Source organism: Episyrphus balteatus, chromosome 3 (genome assembly GCF_945859705.1).
Source record: "Episyrphus balteatus chromosome 3, idEpiBalt1.1, whole genome shotgun sequence".
NCBI classification, from domain to species: Eukaryota; Metazoa; Arthropoda; class Insecta; order Diptera; family Syrphidae; genus Episyrphus; species Episyrphus balteatus.
The window spans coordinates 63,127,683-63,147,237 of NC_079136.1; the positions used below are offsets into that span (position 1 = coordinate 63,127,683).

The 19,555-nt window shown below is 32.0% G+C and overlaps 2 protein-coding genes across 2 annotated transcripts; both read right to left on the reverse strand.

Annotated features, from left to right (window-relative positions):
• Positions 1-1,692: 1,692 nt before the first annotated feature.
• On the reverse strand, positions 1,693-13,300 carry LOC129916520 (DNA-directed RNA polymerase II subunit RPB1-like). Its single transcript, XM_055996516.1, has 3 exons — positions 12,159-13,300; positions 8,248-9,237; positions 1,693-5,923 (listed from the first exon to the last, which is right to left on the reverse strand). The coding sequence occupies exons 1-3, from the start codon at positions 13,149-13,151 to the stop codon at positions 2,144-2,146; spliced, it is 5,763 nt and encodes a 1,920-aa protein (XP_055852491.1). The 5' UTR covers positions 13,152-13,300; the 3' UTR covers positions 1,693-2,143.
• A 4,685-nt stretch (positions 13,301-17,985) lies between these two features.
• Positions 17,986-19,555, reverse strand: LOC129916523 (annexin B10-like). The gene is made up of 4 exons (XM_055996524.1): positions 19,399-19,555; positions 18,625-19,333; positions 18,378-18,559; positions 17,986-18,186 (listed from the first exon to the last, which is right to left on the reverse strand). Exons 1-4 carry the CDS (start codon positions 19,408-19,410, stop codon positions 18,133-18,135), a joined length of 957 nt encoding a protein of 318 aa, XP_055852499.1. The 5' UTR covers positions 19,411-19,555; the 3' UTR covers positions 17,986-18,132.

Genomic DNA, 19,555 nt, shown 5'->3' on the forward strand with positions numbered 1-19,555 from the left:
ATACAAAACATCGTATATTAGGAATAGTTGCTATTGTATCTTTTTTATAATTTTTTTCGGTACCAAATTCTTAAATGCAGTGCCGCTTGTATTACAAAAAAATGTTTGCAGATTTTTTTAAGAAAGACAATGTTGCGAAGCATGCAAAAAAGGAACTCACAAATTTAATAAAAGTGAGACAGTTTATCATTAAGTACTTTTAAATAGACACTTTCTCAACAATTTATCACATTGAGTCATTAGCGTAAGGGGTGTCTCCATTACTCCATTATTTGATTAAGGGCCAATTTTTCAATAGTCAGTTAAACAGTCAGTTAGTACTTATTCTCAATTTTTCAACAGTCAGATAAAACTTATTCCTAGGAATAAAACATAAATAGAGAAATAAAACTATCTGCTTCTTTCAGCGACGAATAAAAATTATTCTTAGGAATAATCTCAATAGTATGTAAAATCATAGTTATGTAAAAGCTTTTTTGAAGAACCCAAGAACACAAAAACAATTATAAATAAAAATGACGTTTAATTTTGAATATTTTTGAATTTGGCATTTTTTTTTTGTTATTCTGTAGAATAGATTTCTCTTGATTGAAAAATTCAATTTTTTTATCTGATTGTTTATGGGTCTAATAAATTTATTCGTCGAACAGTTAACTGACTGTGTATTAGAAGATTGAAAAATTGGGTCCAAATAAAAAAAAAAAAAAAACGATTTGAAAACTGAAATGATATTTTTTTCTGCATTATAATATTAATCTATGAACTTACATATATCAGAAACCAAAATAAACTTTTTTTATAAAGAGATGTGCACACTGTACACCTTGTTTATTACCAATATTGACGTCTGGTACCATCATTTTTTATGTTAAATATGTAATTGATTCCAAAAACCTTTTTGGAAAATCTAAAAGAAAAAAAAAAAATGCAGCATTTAAATTTGAAGTAAATTTAGGCTCTATCTTCTTCTACCGAAAGAAGGGCTTGCGGGACCAACTTTTTTTTTTATTAATCGTAATGTTTAATTTATTTCTCAACTTTGTTTTTTTTACGAATGCCTATATCGCAAGTAAAAACAGTTTTAGGAAGGTTACTGTTTAAAACGTCCCAAAAATATTTATTTTATTTTAACGTAATAAATAAAAATACATTTTTCCAAAAATCAATTGGTTTTATTATTTGTTTACCAAAATAATTTTTTTAATCCAATAGAAATAAATTAAAATAAAAAAAATATTACACATACACCGCAGTGACCGTTTAAGTTTAATCTTACGAAGTATTCTTTTCACTATTATCATTTTATATCTTAAGCGTATATTATGAATACAAAAAAAAAAAACTACTCACATTTTTGAATGCACCAGATTTAATCCTTTTCCAGTTCAATTTTAAATGATCTTTAGTTACATATAGCATTCCTCCTATTTCCTAAAAAAGTTAGCTTAAACCAAAAATGTTCTGCTAAAATAATAATAGGTAAATTGTAAATTAAAAATAAAGGAAAATTGAGTTATAAAGAATATTTAATATTTATTGAAAATATTGCATTAACAACAATAAAGTTGTAGAAATATTTATATGAAACAAGAAACAAAAATATTAAAGTAGGAAACATAAATTAAAGAAAATATCAAATTAGTTCAAATGTAATTCAACATGTTAACAATATTTAAATATATTTATTTTTTTTTAATTATATAAAAAACATGGAATAGTATGAAAGAAAATAAAATGAAAAAAATTCAAAATAAAATTAGTTATTTTCTATAATAAACATATTATTGTATTTTTGAAAAATAAAATACCAGTCGAATATTTTCGAACACAAAATTAAAAAGAAACAAATAAATAAAAAAAAAAAAACAATTGAAATATTTTTAAATGAAAATATTCAGATAACAAAAATCTTTTGATCGAAACGAAAGAAAACAAAAAAAAAAAAACTAAATCATAAAAACAGAACAAAAAAAAATAAATAAATAATAATACTAATAATAAATAATAAACTCATTAAAACAAAACAAAAATTACTAAAACAACTTTTTAAAAGTTAAATATTTGAAAAAATTAAAAAAAACTCTTTCAATTCTGTAAAGAAATTAAATTTAAGAAAAACAAATTATGTAATAAAAATAAATCTTCACTCATGGTCCGGCGACTGTGGTAAAAATGCATCATCAAAAGCTGTATATGGTGCTGGACTTTGGGGTGGTGATATCATATACCCCGGACTAATCGGTGAAGCTCCAGGCACAGCAAAATTCATACCAGCTGGAGAATACGATGGACTGGGAAAACAACTACTCTGTACAGAATGCTCTGGACTCATTGGTGAGTATGTCGGACTTGATGGTGAATATAATGATGGCGGTGATATTGGTGTTGAACACTCTGATCCAACATTAGATGGACTACTCGGTGTATATTGCAAACTATCTGGATAACGTGGTTGATTTTTCGAATTATAACGAGGAGTCGATAGATAATATGGACTATTTGTTGAGTATATTGAACTTGCTGGTGAATAATTTGGACTTGTTGGAGAGTATGCTGGACTAGATGGTGAATAGCCTGGACTAGTTGGTGAATAACCTGAGCTTGATGGATTTCCAGAATATGTTGGACTTGCCGGAGAATAGTCAGTTCTCCGGGTATAAATTGGACTCGTTGGAGAGTATGATGGACTTGTTGGTGAATATGATGGACTTGTTGGTGAGTATGTTGGACTTGTTGGTGAATAATTTGGTGTTGCCACCACACTAAAACCACCACCACCCGCCGATGAAAAAGTTGGACTTGTTGGTGAATATTGTCGTGAGAATTTTTCTTGTTTTATCTTAATTTGATTTGAATTTGGCTCTGGGGATTTGATGAGAGGTGAAGATGGTGAATTCATTAGAGGGGAAGATGGTGAATACGGTGATGAAGAATACAGTGTCGATGGGGAATATGGCGATGAAGTCAGTGACGAATTGTTACTATGTGGTAATGTTGGAGGTGCTGGAACTGGAAAGAATGGTGAAGTTGGTGAATAACTAGGCGATGTTGAGAAAATTCCCATTTTTATATCATAACATGGTGAACTTGGTGAATATCTCGGTGTCGAATGGCATGGCGAGGCATTCGGACTTGTCGGTGAATACGAATCACACTGTGACAAAGATCGAGGACTCTCTGCGAGATAATGGCAGCTTGGTGAGTATATTGGTGAAGTTGGTGAATATTGTGTTGGTGATTGCATACTTTTAATCTTGGGCAACCATGATTCTTCAAATGTACTACCAGGAGATAATGGCGAATAGTATGGAGATCCTGGACTTTCATATCCAGACGATACCGAACGAACAGATCCTGTTGGTGAAAAACATAAACTCCGAATGCTATTCGAAGCATTCGAAATAACTGACCCTGGTGGCGATGGATAGGGTGTAAAAGTATTTCCAAACAAACAATTACCATCTTTAATTGCTGTTCCATCAACATACATTGCCATTTGACATTTCTCACTGTCTAATAAAATATCAAAACAACCAGTTCCCATGCGTGGTAATTGACCCATGATAATATTTTCAGATACTCCACGTAAATGATCAATTTCAGCATGAGCAGAAGCATCAAGAAGAACATCAACAGTTTCCTCAAATGAACATCTCATTAAAGCACCTACATTTTGACGATTGATACCATGTCTTGTAATAGCCATAAGGTGGCCTTTGGCAGTCATTACATCACAGAGCAAACTCAAATGACGATGATTAACATAGAGTCCATAAAACTGCAATACTGTATTCATTTCTTTGTCAATTGACTTGCGAACAGCTTCTATTCCAAAAACACTAAAAATCTCACAAATATCATTGCTGTATGTTCGAACATAATCAACATTGGGATCTGAAAGGACTTTCATCAAAGCCGTTCCATCTGTCTCGAGTAGCCATTCAGCTACAGCTTTGAACTCTCCACTTTCTGTTAGGACAATTCTCTTCTTTGTATCGACTTGTGGAAGATGCATATAGACTTTAGTTATAGCTTCTATTCCCTGCAAAGTCATATCCGAGAGAATTGTATTTTCAATGCATCGAAGAAACAAACTATCTTCCATATTCTCATCGCTTGATTCTTCATCATTGTTGAATTTGTATTCCTCTGGTGAGTTTTTGATTCTTATTCGTAGAATCAACTGTTCAGCATTGTCATCGTTGAATATGCATTTGAGATCATCACCAAATGCCAGACTTATCTTTTCGGCAATAAGTTCCATGGTCAACTTTTTCTCTGTCATATATTTTCGATTCAATTCGAAACGCAATAACCAAGGTGATACATCATCTGGATCAAAATCTGGCATTTCATAATAAATATCAACAAAATCTTGATCTTCCAATACGACCGTGTGTCTTGGATCGGGATCATAATAAATAGCAGTATTTGTTGTAACTGTTCGGAGAGTTGTATGCTCGAGACGACATAAGACATCTTTTGCCTTTTCGACATCTCTTGCCGCTGGACCAATCAAAAATACTGTTAACGATGGTGATTTTGGTTTTTTAGCAATATTAATGATTTCCTTTAAACGAGGCACACCCAAAGTTACATTCTTTGCCGAAACACCAGCAAAATGGAATGTATTTAATGTCATTTGTGTTGCAGGCTCTCCAAGTGATTGAGCAGCCAATGCACCAACCATTTCGCCTGGTTGTGCTTGTGCTACTCGAAATCGACTGACAATCTCACCGACGAGCATTTCAAATGCCTCCGATGACAATCGATACTTGTCGATAATCATTTTTGAACAAAGATTCGCCCGAATCAGACATTGAAACAGAAATGTAGCATTTGCATTAGCTTCGCGTGAAATTCGATCATAACCATGAACAATGGTGCAATTTTCGAGTAGGTTCCTCACACCATTAATGACTTCGGGTGGTGTTAGATTGGTGGGTTGACGGTTATCAATGTGGAAGATTTTCTGAACATTCCAAATCATACGTTGTAGATTGCATGGCAAGACTACTTTGGATTCACCAGTTGGAAAGATTTGTCTTAAGCCTTCACGATCACGCACCAGCTGTTCCCATTCAGATTCTAATTCGGCGATGAGGGTTTCGGAGCTTTGCAAGGCTGTCCTCGCTTCCCTTGTAAATAAATTCTCCATATGTCGCCGTTGGGAGTAATCAAATCGATATTGCTTTTCAAATACTCGATTGGAGAGTTTAATAGTGGAGAGATTTTGAAATTCTACAGATTCCCCAGCTAGACCATCTTCACCGTAGCAATATTGGATTATGTCACGTTCTGCATTTCGTACAGTACCGTCATATTGCACCATAACTGATTCCATGGCTTTGATTAAACGTCTTTGGATGTAGCCAGTTTCGGCTGTTTTGACTGCTGTGTCAATAAGACCTTCACGTCCTCCCATTGCATGAAAATAGAATTCGGATGGAGTTAACCCAGCGAGATATGAATTGGCAACAAAACCTCTTGCTTCAGGTCCGAAATCGTCTTTGATGAAATGTGGCAATGTGCGTTTACGAAATCCATATGGTATGCGTTTACCTTCGACATTTTGTTGGCCGACACAAGCAATCACCTGAGAGATATTGATGTTGGAACCTTTTGATCCTGCCACTACCATCGATTTTAAGTTGTTGTATTCTGTTAAAGATTTCTTGGCAGATCCTCCGGTTTTATCTCGAGCATCGTTTAGAATTCGATTAACTTGATTCTCGAATGTTTGACGGAGAGTATTGCCGGGTGTTGCCTCGAGTTTCATGTGATGAGCGTTGTCTATAACTTGGGCGACACGTATTTTGGCATTTTGGATTACTGATTGGATTTCCATATATGTATTTGGATCAGCAATTGTATCGGCTATGCCAATTGTATGTCCCTCATATAGCAACCAAGCATTGACTACCTGTGTGTGAAATAGTAAACATTAAATATTAAGGAGGAGTGATAATTCAAAATTCATTTACAAAAATAAAAGCTATTTTCCTCAAAGGAGAAGTTTATTTGGACAGATTATCTTTTAACTTATTTATAGTTAATAGTCTAGGAAAGATAGAATTCAGAAAAATTACTTTATGAATTTTTATGATTGGTATCGACGCAGAATTTCACTTTCTCTTGTATGGTCAAAGCCCCTTAAATCTACCTCATGTTTTTTTTGTTAAGTTAGGTTTGCCAAAGGGACGAATTTTGTGTTTCGCTAAGGACAGCGTCATGCTTGTCTCGGCACGGCTAAGGCTCGTCGGACGGGGTGGTTCTTGTCCTTAGCTAGACACTCTAGACTCACTCTCAAAAACATCATGTCGCCACATGCATGCCGATACAAATTTAATCTATAAACTTAATCAGACGGAATTTGCATCGGACGATAAAAGAAAAGAAGGAAAAAGGGATATACTCTAGATTAAGGAGGTAATGGTCTAGAAAATGTATGCTGATGATGCAATCTGAACATATGACACATGACGAATGAGAACAAAGATATCCCGATACGACCGACCTTAAATTTAATTCTAAACCTTTTTATGAAAAGATGAATATTTTTTCAGTACAAGTTAAATATAAGTGAAAAACTGTTGATACAAAAAAAAAAAAAATGTTTGTTTCTTAAAACCGTTTGCACTGTTTTTGTTTTAAATTATTTTTTTTTATTAAAAAAATGTATCTATTCAAAAAAAATGTATCAACCCGTTTTCAAAAAATTGATTTTCCAAAAAAAATAATAATAATATTTTTTATAAAATCTAACACTGAGCGTTTTGAAAATTTTTACATACATATCGTCGAGCTAACAGTCCCAGCACATTGGTTCTATTTAAAACAACATTACCATGTACATAATATTAATTACTTGTTAATAAATAATAATAATAATAAAATTTTTGTACATGTTTGTATTGGTAAACAATATACGTTCTGCATTTAAACGTTCCTAAATACCTACATGTTTCAGATTTCAAAAATTTAAATAAATAGATTTGTGAAGGGTACTGAAATATGTAGTAAAACCTCATTATCTCGAATTAATTTGTTTATGTAGAAAGTGAGTTCTCGTTGTCAACCGACACCATATTACGCCTTCTCACACGCTTTCTTCTTCTTCTTCTTCTTCTCCATTATCGACGACATTCATGATCTCGAATGGGATCACAACTCTCCCACTTTACTGCTGCACACTACAGCTCCACATGTGGGGTTCTCACACGCTTTCATATAAATTTTTGTTAAAATCGGTTAGGTCATTTAGGAAAAAATCAGAAATCAAATAAAGGGCTACGACTGGTACCATTAATAAATGGTCCAAAAAATATTTCTTATACAAATTTCAAAATTTGGATCTTATTTGCTAAAGCATTTACGATTTTACGATTTTTTAATGAAAAAGTGAATTTCACAAAAATCTGGAGATATGAAAATTTGAAATTATATTCAATAAAATACATGATTAATTGATAACATCTTAAAAAACAAAACAAATACAATGCTCTGGATTCGCGGACACTGTACAAATAAAATGCAGGATTGGGTCGCACGTACTTGCTCTTGCAGTTCAAAGCACCTTATGTTAGTTTACTTGTAGATTTTAGAACTTCCTCTATATAAATTTTAAAGAAATTTTGTTGATTTTGCGGAAGAGCCTACATTTAGGGCATTTTGTTGTTAAATAAAAAAAATTTTGTTTGTTATTTGACTCTTTTGAGAAAAACTCAAAATGCAATTTTATTGCGAAAATCAATCAACATAGTTAGAGCCGTTTTTGAGTAATTTGCTATAACTTGAAAAATGTGTGTGGGAAGCGAGATATAATAAACAACAAAATCCAATTTTCAGAATCTTATAAAAATCATCTGTACAAAATTTGAAGAAAATACATTCACCCAAGCTGTAGAAATGTGTACAGATGTACACACAGACGCACGGACGCAATTGCGAGAACCATTTTTTCGACTTCTTCATCATCTTAATGTTGGTTTTGATTAAAACCTCAAATTTTTTTTCGACACGAAACCAATACTTGCCCTATAGAGCAAGTACAAATGTTGGCCTATAAAATACTAGTACAACAAAATTCAAACACTCCAGTATTCAGTTGACCACAGAAATTGAATAATAGAAAAAGAAAGGCTTGCGATCACTTTCACAAATAAAAAGAAGAAAGGAGTTCTAATTTGAAGCTGCATTTTTAAACAGAAGAGTTCGTTAGATTTTGCTAAATAAACAAATACTTACCTTTTGAATATTTGCATAAAAATGTCCAGCTATTTCATAACCCAATTCAATGAAACAAATATGCAAAAGCGATCCAGCAGATGCTCCCAGAGATTTTTTACAAAGCATTCCCATCAACAAGCTGCCATATTCAACAATAACTTTAGTATCACCAACCGATATCCATTTATACGGTCCATCATCCTCTTCATCCGGATGTGTTGAATGAGTTCTAGTCATATTCAGATTACCAGGAATAATCAAAGAAAAAAGTTGTTTTCCCGTCCACATTGGTTTCGGTCTTAAAATGGCAGGAATTGGAACACTTCCATCCCAAGTCGGTAAATACATTAAAAGATTCATTAGTTGTTCTGCTTCTAGAAAGACATCTCGTTTGGTTAGCTTACAAACACCTATAAGGGCATCTTGGACAATTCCCATAACTGGTTTATTTGATTGGGGGGTTAGAATTTGTCGAGGTGTAACATGAATATTATCAATTTCAGCACGAGTCTCAATACTCTGTGGTACATGTAGATTCATTTCATCCCCATCAAAGTCAGCATTGTAAGGTGATGTGCATGACAAGTTCATGCGGAATGTTGACCAAGGCAACACCTTCACCCGATGACCCATCATACTCATTTTATGCAAAGTTGGCTGACGATTAAATACAACCAAATCATCATCTCGAATATGTCTCTCGACAATATAGCCATTTTCTATATGCAAATCACTTGGTTTGGGATGGAAACGCAAATCAATCCGCTCCCCATTTGGTCGTATTATGAATTTAGCTCCTGGATACTGATCACATCCACGACTAACCAACAATTGCATCAACTCTATGTTGAATGGAGTGACAATCTCAGGGTAAGTAAGATTTAGTGCTATAGATCGTGGCACTCCAACTTGAAGGATTTCTAGATTCGGATCTGGTGTTATAACAGTGCGGGCTGAGAAATCAACACGTTTTCCCATTAGATTACCTCGAACTCGTCCTTCTTTGCCCTTAGTTTTTAATTAAAAACGAGATTAGTTAAAAAAAAAAACTTTTAAAGGCAGTTGAAACTCGATTAACCGGGAGAGATCCCATTACGGACAATCGGAAATACCGAATAATAGAACTTTCTTTTCTCAAACAAAAATTTGTATGTATACCTATTTTAGTTTTTATTCAAAATTAAAAAAAAAAAAACCAAAATAAAACACATATGTATATCCTGTAATTAATTGAATCATCAGAGTTGTAAGAACAGAAAATTGAAAAAAAAAAAACGTTTTTAATCAAATTGAGCCTCAAAACAAGTATGCAATTTTTATCTTTTATTAAGAAGTATTTTTAAGAAAAAAATTTTTCAAAATCGTTAAATTTGATTTTTGAAAAAAAAAAAAATTTCAAATTCTTTTTTAAATCCAAAAAAATATTTTATTTTTAAATTTATTTTTGGTTTTTATTATTAAAATTATATACATAAATGTTTTTTTACAAAAAATTTCGTTGAAATCGAATTAGTAGTTTCGGAGAAAATCGGATTAAAAAAAAAACGGTTCTACGGCAGGTACTGTTCATAATGACTTTCAAAAAAAAATGTTCATTACAAGATAGGCCTTGAATTTTTTAATTTTGGAGCCGTTTTCGAGAAATTTCAACTGTACTAAAATCGTCAAGTACATATATGACAAGTACCGTTGTTTTTGGTCCAAAAAAATGAATTCCAAAAATCCCTTTGGAGAGCGGAGGTATAATCAAAATGTGAGGACTGATGCTCTGTCATTTCCCCAAAGCCTGAAGACATCAATCTTGACTTAACCATAAGGGCTCTTTTTTTGGAGAGTTCTGAATTCAAAATAACAAATGAAAAATTAAACAGTAACGTTTCCAAAACATAGCCGTTTAAACTTCTTATATATTGAGTTCTATTGATCGCACTGTCAAGATTGATGTCTTCAGGCTTTGGGGAAATGACAGAGCATCATATTCATAATGTGATTTTGTGTTAGTTTAGCCTACTCACATTAATTGGAAAACTCGCGATATTTAAAGCTGCCAGACTTTTGAATTCGTTATTAGAACGCATAAGGCTATAAAACTGCATACTCACATTTTGGTTATACCTCCACTCCCAAAATTTGCTGTGGGCTCTTAGACTACAAGTTTGACATTAATCGGTCCATCCGTTTAGGCTGAAGCTTCTTTTACAGACAGACTGACAGACAGACGGACTTTCAGGACCCACTTTTTTGGCATTCTCTTAATAGTTAAGTATTTTAAAAAAAGGGTTTAGTTTTGTGCTCATATATGATTCATGGACGTATGATATTTTATTTTCATCGAAACAAGTCCAATTAATCATATATTATTCATTGAAATAAATGTTATATGTATAATATAATATTATCATATAATAGGAACTTGAAGGAAATATTTTTTATCAGTTTAATATGGACATGAACAGTGAAGATTTCAGTTCTGGAAGTTATAGTCAAAATTGAAGGTTTTGAATGAACACACATTACTGCAAGTATGAAAAAGACATTCAAAAATCTCTTCAAATGATAGGGAATATCAACCGAATCGGAGTAACTGAAAATGATTTTCTTCACAGAATTGAAGTTATTGAAATTCAACAGAAAAATAATAATACTATAATATTTATTATAGTTAAATACGAGCAATCTGAAAAAAATTGTTAAGGAATTAAAATTTGAAGGCGTTATTTTTGGTCTTGTGCGGCTATCGACACTTTGGAAGACCATCTATATATACCAGTATATATATATATATACATTGAATCATATATGACTCATGTACTCCAGAAACACGATACAGAAAAAATTCTATGGTCTAATAGGACGTGGAGTGATAAATAAATAAAAAAACTATTGAACATAGAGAGGTTTTTGATTATATGGGGATCGTGGAGATATTTTTATTAAAATATGTTCATATATGAACTATATATGATACACGGGACTCTGTAGGCTTGGGACAAACATATATTTTGAGTCATATGCGATTCATTGGACAGTTAAGTTGTTAAAATGGTTATTTGTAGTAATTAGTCATTATTTTTTTGTGGAGTTTGGAATTTGATCGGTCATTGGAATAACGAAAACGAGACCTATTCAGCTATCGTTTATTTATTGTCTTACAGAAAAAAAAAACAATTTCATTTTCGGGAGACGAACCTCGGCCCGATTTACAGGAACTACTAGCTCACCTAGACTAATACGACTTCTAAGGGTATGAAAACTTTTATTTATATAAACTGTTTGGAAATATTGAATCAGACAGATTTCAAATAGTTTTAAAGATTCTCAAACTGTGAGGCGATTATCGTCTGATTTCACTGGTCAACAAAATTAAATTTTTTTTTTGTCGAGACTAGGATATACTTTTCTATAGGTTTTCGGTGTGCTGAATTCGAATCTGAAGTCAGAAATATCCTAGCAGCTCCGGTTTTGGAAATATTACCGTTAGAAAATGCACTTACCACTTTTGATGTCATGCCTTAATTTGAAGATTTTTTTTTTATTATAAATCATAAAGGTTTCTATAAGAACTATTTTCCTTTTTTCAAAAACTGTTTAAATCTTTGCAATATCTTTTTTACTGCTCGAGATATTTTGAAATGAAGTTAGTGTGTTTTTATTAAAAAGGAGATGAAATCGTGATATCTGTTTGATACATTACAATATCTCGAACAATAAAAAAGATATCGAAAAAATTTAAAAAGAAGGAAAATAGTTCTTATAATTTATATTAAAAAAAAATTTCTTCACATAAAGCATAACCTCCAAAGTAGTTTTTTTACATCTTATAACGGTAATATTTCAAAAAACGGGAGCTGGTAGGATATTATTGTCATCAAGGATAATAGAGCGTCCCCCGGTTAATCGAGTCCCATAACTATTAATATACTTCTTACCTTTAATCGTGATTTAATACATTTCAAAGGTTTCCCAGACTTTTGCAATGACTTTGGCAAACTCGGTTGATTATTGTCAATAAAAGTAGCCGCATGAAATTGAAGCATATTGACATTTTGTTCAATAATACTTGGAGCAACTCCATTCTGAAGATTATTCTTTAGTAAATTATTAGCTTGTATTATATCGGCTAGTTTGTGAGTAAGATCATCTTGATTACGAGTCGCTGCAAACATTACAACAGCTGGACGAACGCACAGCGGTGGAACTGGCAAGACTGAAATGATCATCCAATCTGGTCGAGCCAATTTCGGATTCATACCAAGAATCGAACAATCGCTATCAGATATTCGTTTGAATATACTTAAAACCATCTCAGCAGAGAGATTTATAGTCTTTTCTTGATGGAATTTATCAATTTGCTTCCAATGAGCAGTTAAAGACAATCCAGATCGTCTTATTTTAGGTTGATAAGAACCACAACCACCATGAATCTTATAATCATTACTACGTTTGTGGTAATCAATTTGTTCACCACCTTCACAGATTCTTTTATCATGTGAAATCTCACAAATCATTCGGAGACGAATTTTTGGTCTATCTTTGGTTCTATGAAGAATTTCTTTGACTTTTGGATTTGTTGGTGAGACCAACAATCGAGAGCAATGAAAACAAATGCAACGCAAGATTTTTATGGTTTTCATCATGAAACCAATATGGAAAACTGGCTTGGCCAATTCTAAATGACCAAAATGACCTGGACAACCAATTAAATCATTGGTGCAAGTCATGCAACGGGAATTGCGATCTATGGCGCCTTGTCGGGGATCCATTAGACCACCCAGTAAAGGTTTTCCCGATTCTATTGTTATGGAATATTGAATGCCACCGTCGGTGACGGACATCCGCCGGATTTCATCCGGGGATAAGATTCCAAATTGTATGGATTTGATGTTGCGACATGATTGGCCATCGAATTGAATGGAATTCATATTGTTTTTGTTTATTTTCTTACTCTTGAAAGAAAATAGTAAGTTAAAGAGTTTTTTGGAGTAATTTGTTGAATAAATTTTAATAAAAGATGGACATTTTAACAAAAATTGCAAAACAAAATTATTCACAAACAACCATTTGAATTTTTTTCAAGTTTTATTTTTCTAGTGAGAAAATGGGATGTGTTCGTTGAGATTGGGGAAATAAATGATAAGGTAGTGTTTTGGGTACCGTTATGATTGGTAGATGGTAGGGTAGAAAAAATGGTTTGAATAGATGATAGGGAACAATTTTATATTATATACACAAATCGGAAAAGTCCATATTGAATTAATTTGAATAATTCAAAAATGGAAAATCGGAGGGAAGAGGATTTAATTTCCGTTAATTTTTATTATTTTTTTTTGTATTTAAAAAGTATTTTAAGAATTTTTATTCATAAAATTAGCACAGACAAAATAGTTAAAAAAAAATCAGTAAAAAAAATTGTTAAGTCTCTTCTAAATTGATGATTTTGAAATAAAAAAACATTTTTCGTACCGTTTTTTCCAAAAAAAAATCTATACAGAAACGTTAAGTAAACGTTGTATAAAAAATGTATAAAATTTTCAAAAAAAACACATTTTTGGATTTAAAACAATTTTTTTTTTTTTTTGAAAAATTAATTTTTCGAAAACGTGTTAATTCATTTTATTGAAACATCGTTTTTTATATATTGAAAAATATTTTCTTAAAAATGGAATACCAATTTTTTCTTTGAAAAATTTTAGAAAATTTTTATACATAAAAAATTATTTTTTAAAAGACGACCCAACAGGCGACCTTTTTCGATCCTATTAAACCGCAAAGAAGCTCAATGTAAGACTCCTAAAAAGTTTCACATCAATATCCGAAATTGGATCCTATAAAAGTGCAAAGAAGAACACTGTAAGACTCCTGTTAATATTCTCATCAACAAACGAAAGTGGTACGAGGGAGGAGAAATAAAAAGTGAGGGAGGAGAAATAAAAGGAAATTAAATTGTGTTGCATTTTTATTGACTTATTTTAATGTTAACTTATTTTTACAAAATATTTAATCCACCTAAGAAATTTCTTAGAAAAAAAAATATCAGCGTTTATTGATAATTTCTAACCGTTGGTAGTACTCCAGCTTCATATGTGCAAATAGCCCTTTGGGTTCAAAAGTCGGGAGCAAAAATGTTAGTTGGGGATTCCAACGATTTTCGAAATTTTTTTTCTAAAAATTCTCTTATATACAAAAAATCAAATGGCATAGTTAATTTTGTGTAAAAGATTATTTTAAACGGTGTTCAATTAATTAAACAAAATAATTTTGTTCAATAAAAACTATTTTTAATAGAGTTACCTACTTTTACCTCAAGAGTCAAGTTTAAAAATTTTTTCATACAATTATGGCTAAAACAGATGTGCGGCACATCTGCACGCATCGCTGCATGCAGCGCTGTACCCAAAATACATGTGCATTACTTTTTATTGATGCCGATTTCTGTCAAAAAAAATCATAACCTTGAAAAATGTATTATTATTTTTTTTTTTTTTTTCTAAAGAAACGGTATTATGCGTTAAAAATGGATTATATGTAGTTAAAATTGAAGAAATAATTGAATTTATAACATAAAACAAGATGGTTATGTTTTATTTTATAAATTCAATTAGTTCTTCTATTTAAAAAAAAATCAAAACAAACGTTATTTGAATTTTTGAATGATAAATTCTATCAACTGCCAATACCAGTAATGCCAAGTAACAATTATTTGTTACGATAGCTTTTTTATTTTTTAATTTTCACAACCAAAAAATGATACTAATGTAATCTAACCATTAAAAAAAATATCAAACTTAGAATCTAGTACTTTCTTATCCATTGTGTTTCAGCCTTAAATTTGTCATCCACACTTTTGACATTTGAAAACGTCAAAAAAAAATTATAAAACACATTCTAGAAAAAAATTCATTCCGAGTTTCGACTTCATCAAAGAGTTCGTGTCTTGAAATCGTACGAAAAAATATAATAAAAGAAAATTATGTTGCCACAAAGTGCATCTCGTCTCTTGGTCCCAGCTGTCCGCAGCGCTATCCAATCCCGTTCCCAATCGGTTGTCTGTGGGCCACCCACCAAACATATTCCAAAGGGTGTAAGTTTTCCAATTTCATCAATCAAAATTTTTTTTTCATGGTTACGTAAATCGTGTGACGATTTTATTACCTATCATCATTGTCAGAGGTGTTTTTGATAAAAGAAATATTATTCTTATTTTGTATTCATAGGAACTGTATGCTTTGGGATCATCAATTGCCATCTCGGTAGTCATCATCCCAGCTTGGGTCTTGTACCACATGCGTGAATACAGAGGAGGAGCCAAGTAAAAAGTTGCTTCAACTTAAATAACTCTTATCTTGTAATGTTACGAAAATCAATAAAATAAACCTAAAAAAAAGGTGAAATACAATGTTTTTATGGGTCAAAATCTTGGAGGTGCAAAATCAGATGTCCATGCATTTTTTTAAATCAAATTAACATTTAATAAATGTTTTTCTCATTTACCAATTAAAATAATAGGCACGCATCTAAGAATATACATATATGATTAGGTTAGAAAAGTTTCCACTTCTTTTTTATTGCATCTAATATAGGCCGCTACTCAAAAAAAGCATTACCGGACTGAAATTCAAGTGGCTTAAAAACACATTAAAGTCAAATTATTTTTCAGTATTTCTTTTCTTAATACCACTTAAACACAATAGCAAAGTTAAAATGGGCATTTAAAAAACAAAAAATTGTTACAATCATGAAACTTGGCAAAAAGTTTGCTGAAATTTGGTAAAAACATTGGATTTGGGATAGAAAGCAAGCATAAAGAGTTTTTATACAAAATATTTAGGTGAAAGGGTGTTTTTATTTTTAAGAGACAGTAAAATCTGTAATTGGTCCCAAAAAGCCAATTTTTCATGTCTAAGAACTTTTGCATAAAAGTTGGTTTTTTAGGACCAATTACAGATTTTACTGTCCCTTCGAAAAAAAACAACCTTTTTGTTGGAAATACATTTACACACTGTGGTTTTAGAAACATTTCTCAAATTGAATTTTAGAAAAGTATACTTTGCATACGTACTTTGAATTTTATGTATTAAATACTTTCATTCTTCTAATTGTAATTGAACAGAAATAAACAAATTTCTTCTTGTTTCGAATTAAGCTGGTTATAATTTCTACACTTTGTATCCCAAATCTAATGTTTTTAACTAATTTCATTAGGGTGACCCATCATTTTTGTTTTCACTAAAAAAAAAACACCCTTTTAACCATGATATTCTTATAGACTCTTTAGATTCTTGTTTCTTATTTCAAAAGTAACATAATTGCTGAATTTCAATAGGGTACCACTAATATTACTCTAGTAATACTCACTTTTTCAAATATACCCATATTTCTATACACTTAAAAAACACCCTTTCACATGAAGAAAATGTAGTAACTTGTTTTGTTCGTAGTTCCCATGGGAAAGACAACATTTTTAATAAATTTCGTAAGGGTACCTTTTATACCATTGGTTTTATCGGACGTATCGCGGTTTTCTCCTATTTCCCAAAAACAAAAACACCCTTTCACCTTAAATATTTGTATAGACTTACCTAGGTTCTTGGTTTCTATTATAAATGAAACATTTTTACCAATTTTCATTGGTGTAGTGTAGGTAACATTTTTTTTGTGGCACTAATTCCGAATTTCATCATTTCTTAAAAAAAACACCCTTTTGCTCAAAATAATTTTGTAAACTCTGTAGATTCTTAAAACAAACAAAACTTTTTCACCATGTTTTAAAAATTAATAAAATTTAAGTCACCTGTTACGCTACCTTTCTCACACATAACTCAACCCATAAAAAACACCTTTTCACCAAAAATATTTTTAAGAACTTTATGAATTCTTTGTCCCTGCTTTATCTAAAACCTTCATCCCTTTCAACCTTTCACCAGTGTAGCATGTTTTTCACATGGGTTTCGGTTATATTTTACGTGTTGAAGTCAAAAAACAAGCACCCTTGTTTTTAATCGGCTATAACTTTTCTTAGAGCATTGTATTGACTTGATTTTATGTCATTAGATTCAGCATCAAAAAATACCTTAAAAACATCTGCCATATGATATGATGATATTCCACAAACAATTTTCTTCACTCCTCCTTTTCTTGTCCTCGAAAAAAAACACCCTAAAGCAAAGTTTTTGCCATGTTTTATGAGTGTAACAATTTTTTTTATTTGTTGATTTTATGTACTATTTTACCTGGGGTCGAATTACGGCACACGATTACGATCATACGTTAACGTTTTGACTATTTCTGTCTCTATTTAATTACACAGCCACACAAAAAAATATAAAAGTTCTGACCTGGGGTTGCGACTAAGTTTTTCATATAGTTTTTGGGTCACTAAAACCGTATCCGAAGTCCGTTGATTTGAGTTGTGACGATTTGTATGAAATTTTCCATTACGAACGGATTCCGTGATTGTTTTTTCGGGAGTCGTAGCTAATTTCCGATACGAATGGAATGTGTGATCACATTCATTCACATTGATACTATTTGTAGACCCCTAAAGTCGTTTTGAAGACATCACCACCATTGAGAGGAACGTTTTTCTAGTACCTACATACCTACTAATTTTGGTTTTTTTTTTTTTGTAATTTGGAAAATATACATTTATGTGCTTTACCCGATCATGAACCGACAAATTATAGCTAAATCAAACATTTGAGCATGAAATTACAAAGTTGATTTTTTAAGAATTCGGTAATCGAAATTTCTCACCTCCATGATTTTGACCCTTATATTTTATTTATTTTATTTTTTTTTTTATTTCTCTAAACAACCACAAATAAATTGACATAAATATTTTTTAATGGAACTACATAACTAAACATAATGCACTTCGGATTCGAGAGAGTTAAAGGTACTTCCTTATTCCTTGATGAGTGCACAAAGAGCTCTCTTATAATCACCTCCAGTTTCGTTCTGAAATTATAAAAGAAAGAACAAATACATTGGCGGTAATATAATCGACAAAAGTCGCTCTTAAACCTACCTCCTATTTAATAACCAATGAAGAACCAACGAACCCATATTTTTTTTAATTATTAAGAAAAAAAAAGGAATTCGTTTAGATTTTGATACTAACTACTGTGCAAGAAATTCATTTAACTTACCGCAATCGCGCTCACCAAAGTACGATCATAGATTCTCTCGAATTCATCTTTGATTGTTGCCAAATCAATCTCAGAACGGCTGACAATGATACGAATCAAACGATCATCATCTGTACCCATTCCATCCATTGATTTGTGCAGCTGTTTGGCGAAAAAGGCTGCTGGACTCTGGACACATTCAACTGCAAAGAATCAAGAATTCAAAGTATTTAACACTTCCAAACCCAACAATCTGAAAACCACCTACCAATCGCAATCATTGCATCATGCAGAGCTCCATCCATTTCATGTTTAATAGCTTGTTCAATTGTCATACCCGACAGCTCTTTGTATTCATCGAATACCAATCGCAATTGAGCAAAACTTGAATGTGCCATTATTGAGTTGAAAACTTCTTCATCAGTACCTAAAGTAGCCTCTCCAGCTGCATACAATGCAGCAGCATCTTCTTTAGCCTTTTCCGGATTAGTCGATCCAATTGGATCACGAGTTCCGGTGACAATGAGTGTCAACAAACGTCTAAAATGTCCCGAAGTCTCACTGCACATATGCTCGGCCAATGGCCGACCATACAACTTCTCGTAAGACGTAACAATTTGTTGGATTTCTTCATTCGACTTGCTACATAAAATTTCAACTAATGTCTCTTCATCAGTTCCCATTCCGTCCATAGCTTTATTTAACTCTGAACACATGTATTCTTCAGTTGGAGTCATGAGGGCAATTATAACATTCTCAAAGTTACCGCCCAATTCCCCTTTAAGGTCATCGATAATATCACGTTCGTATTCCTTATTAAAGACCTCTTTGATAAGTTGACGTTGCTTATTTGTTCTCGATGTGAGAATGTTAATAATTGTCTCCTCATCGGTTCCGAATCCTTTCATGGCGGATCGGAGAGCAGAGGCATCTTCGGATGCATTGAAATTGGGTGCAGCAACTATACAGGGTCTTGGCTAAATTAGCAAATAACAATCAATAATATCGAATTCCAAGATAACTTATGTTTTTATCAAACTACCTGATAGTCCATTATTGAGTATTGAGAATATAGTTTGAAAAGTTTCCCTCTAAATAAGATTTATTGATTTAAAACCGAAATTTTTTTGATAACACACAGAAAATTCAACTTTCTTAGTGAACGTCTTAATGGATGATGATGATGAGTAATCCACTAT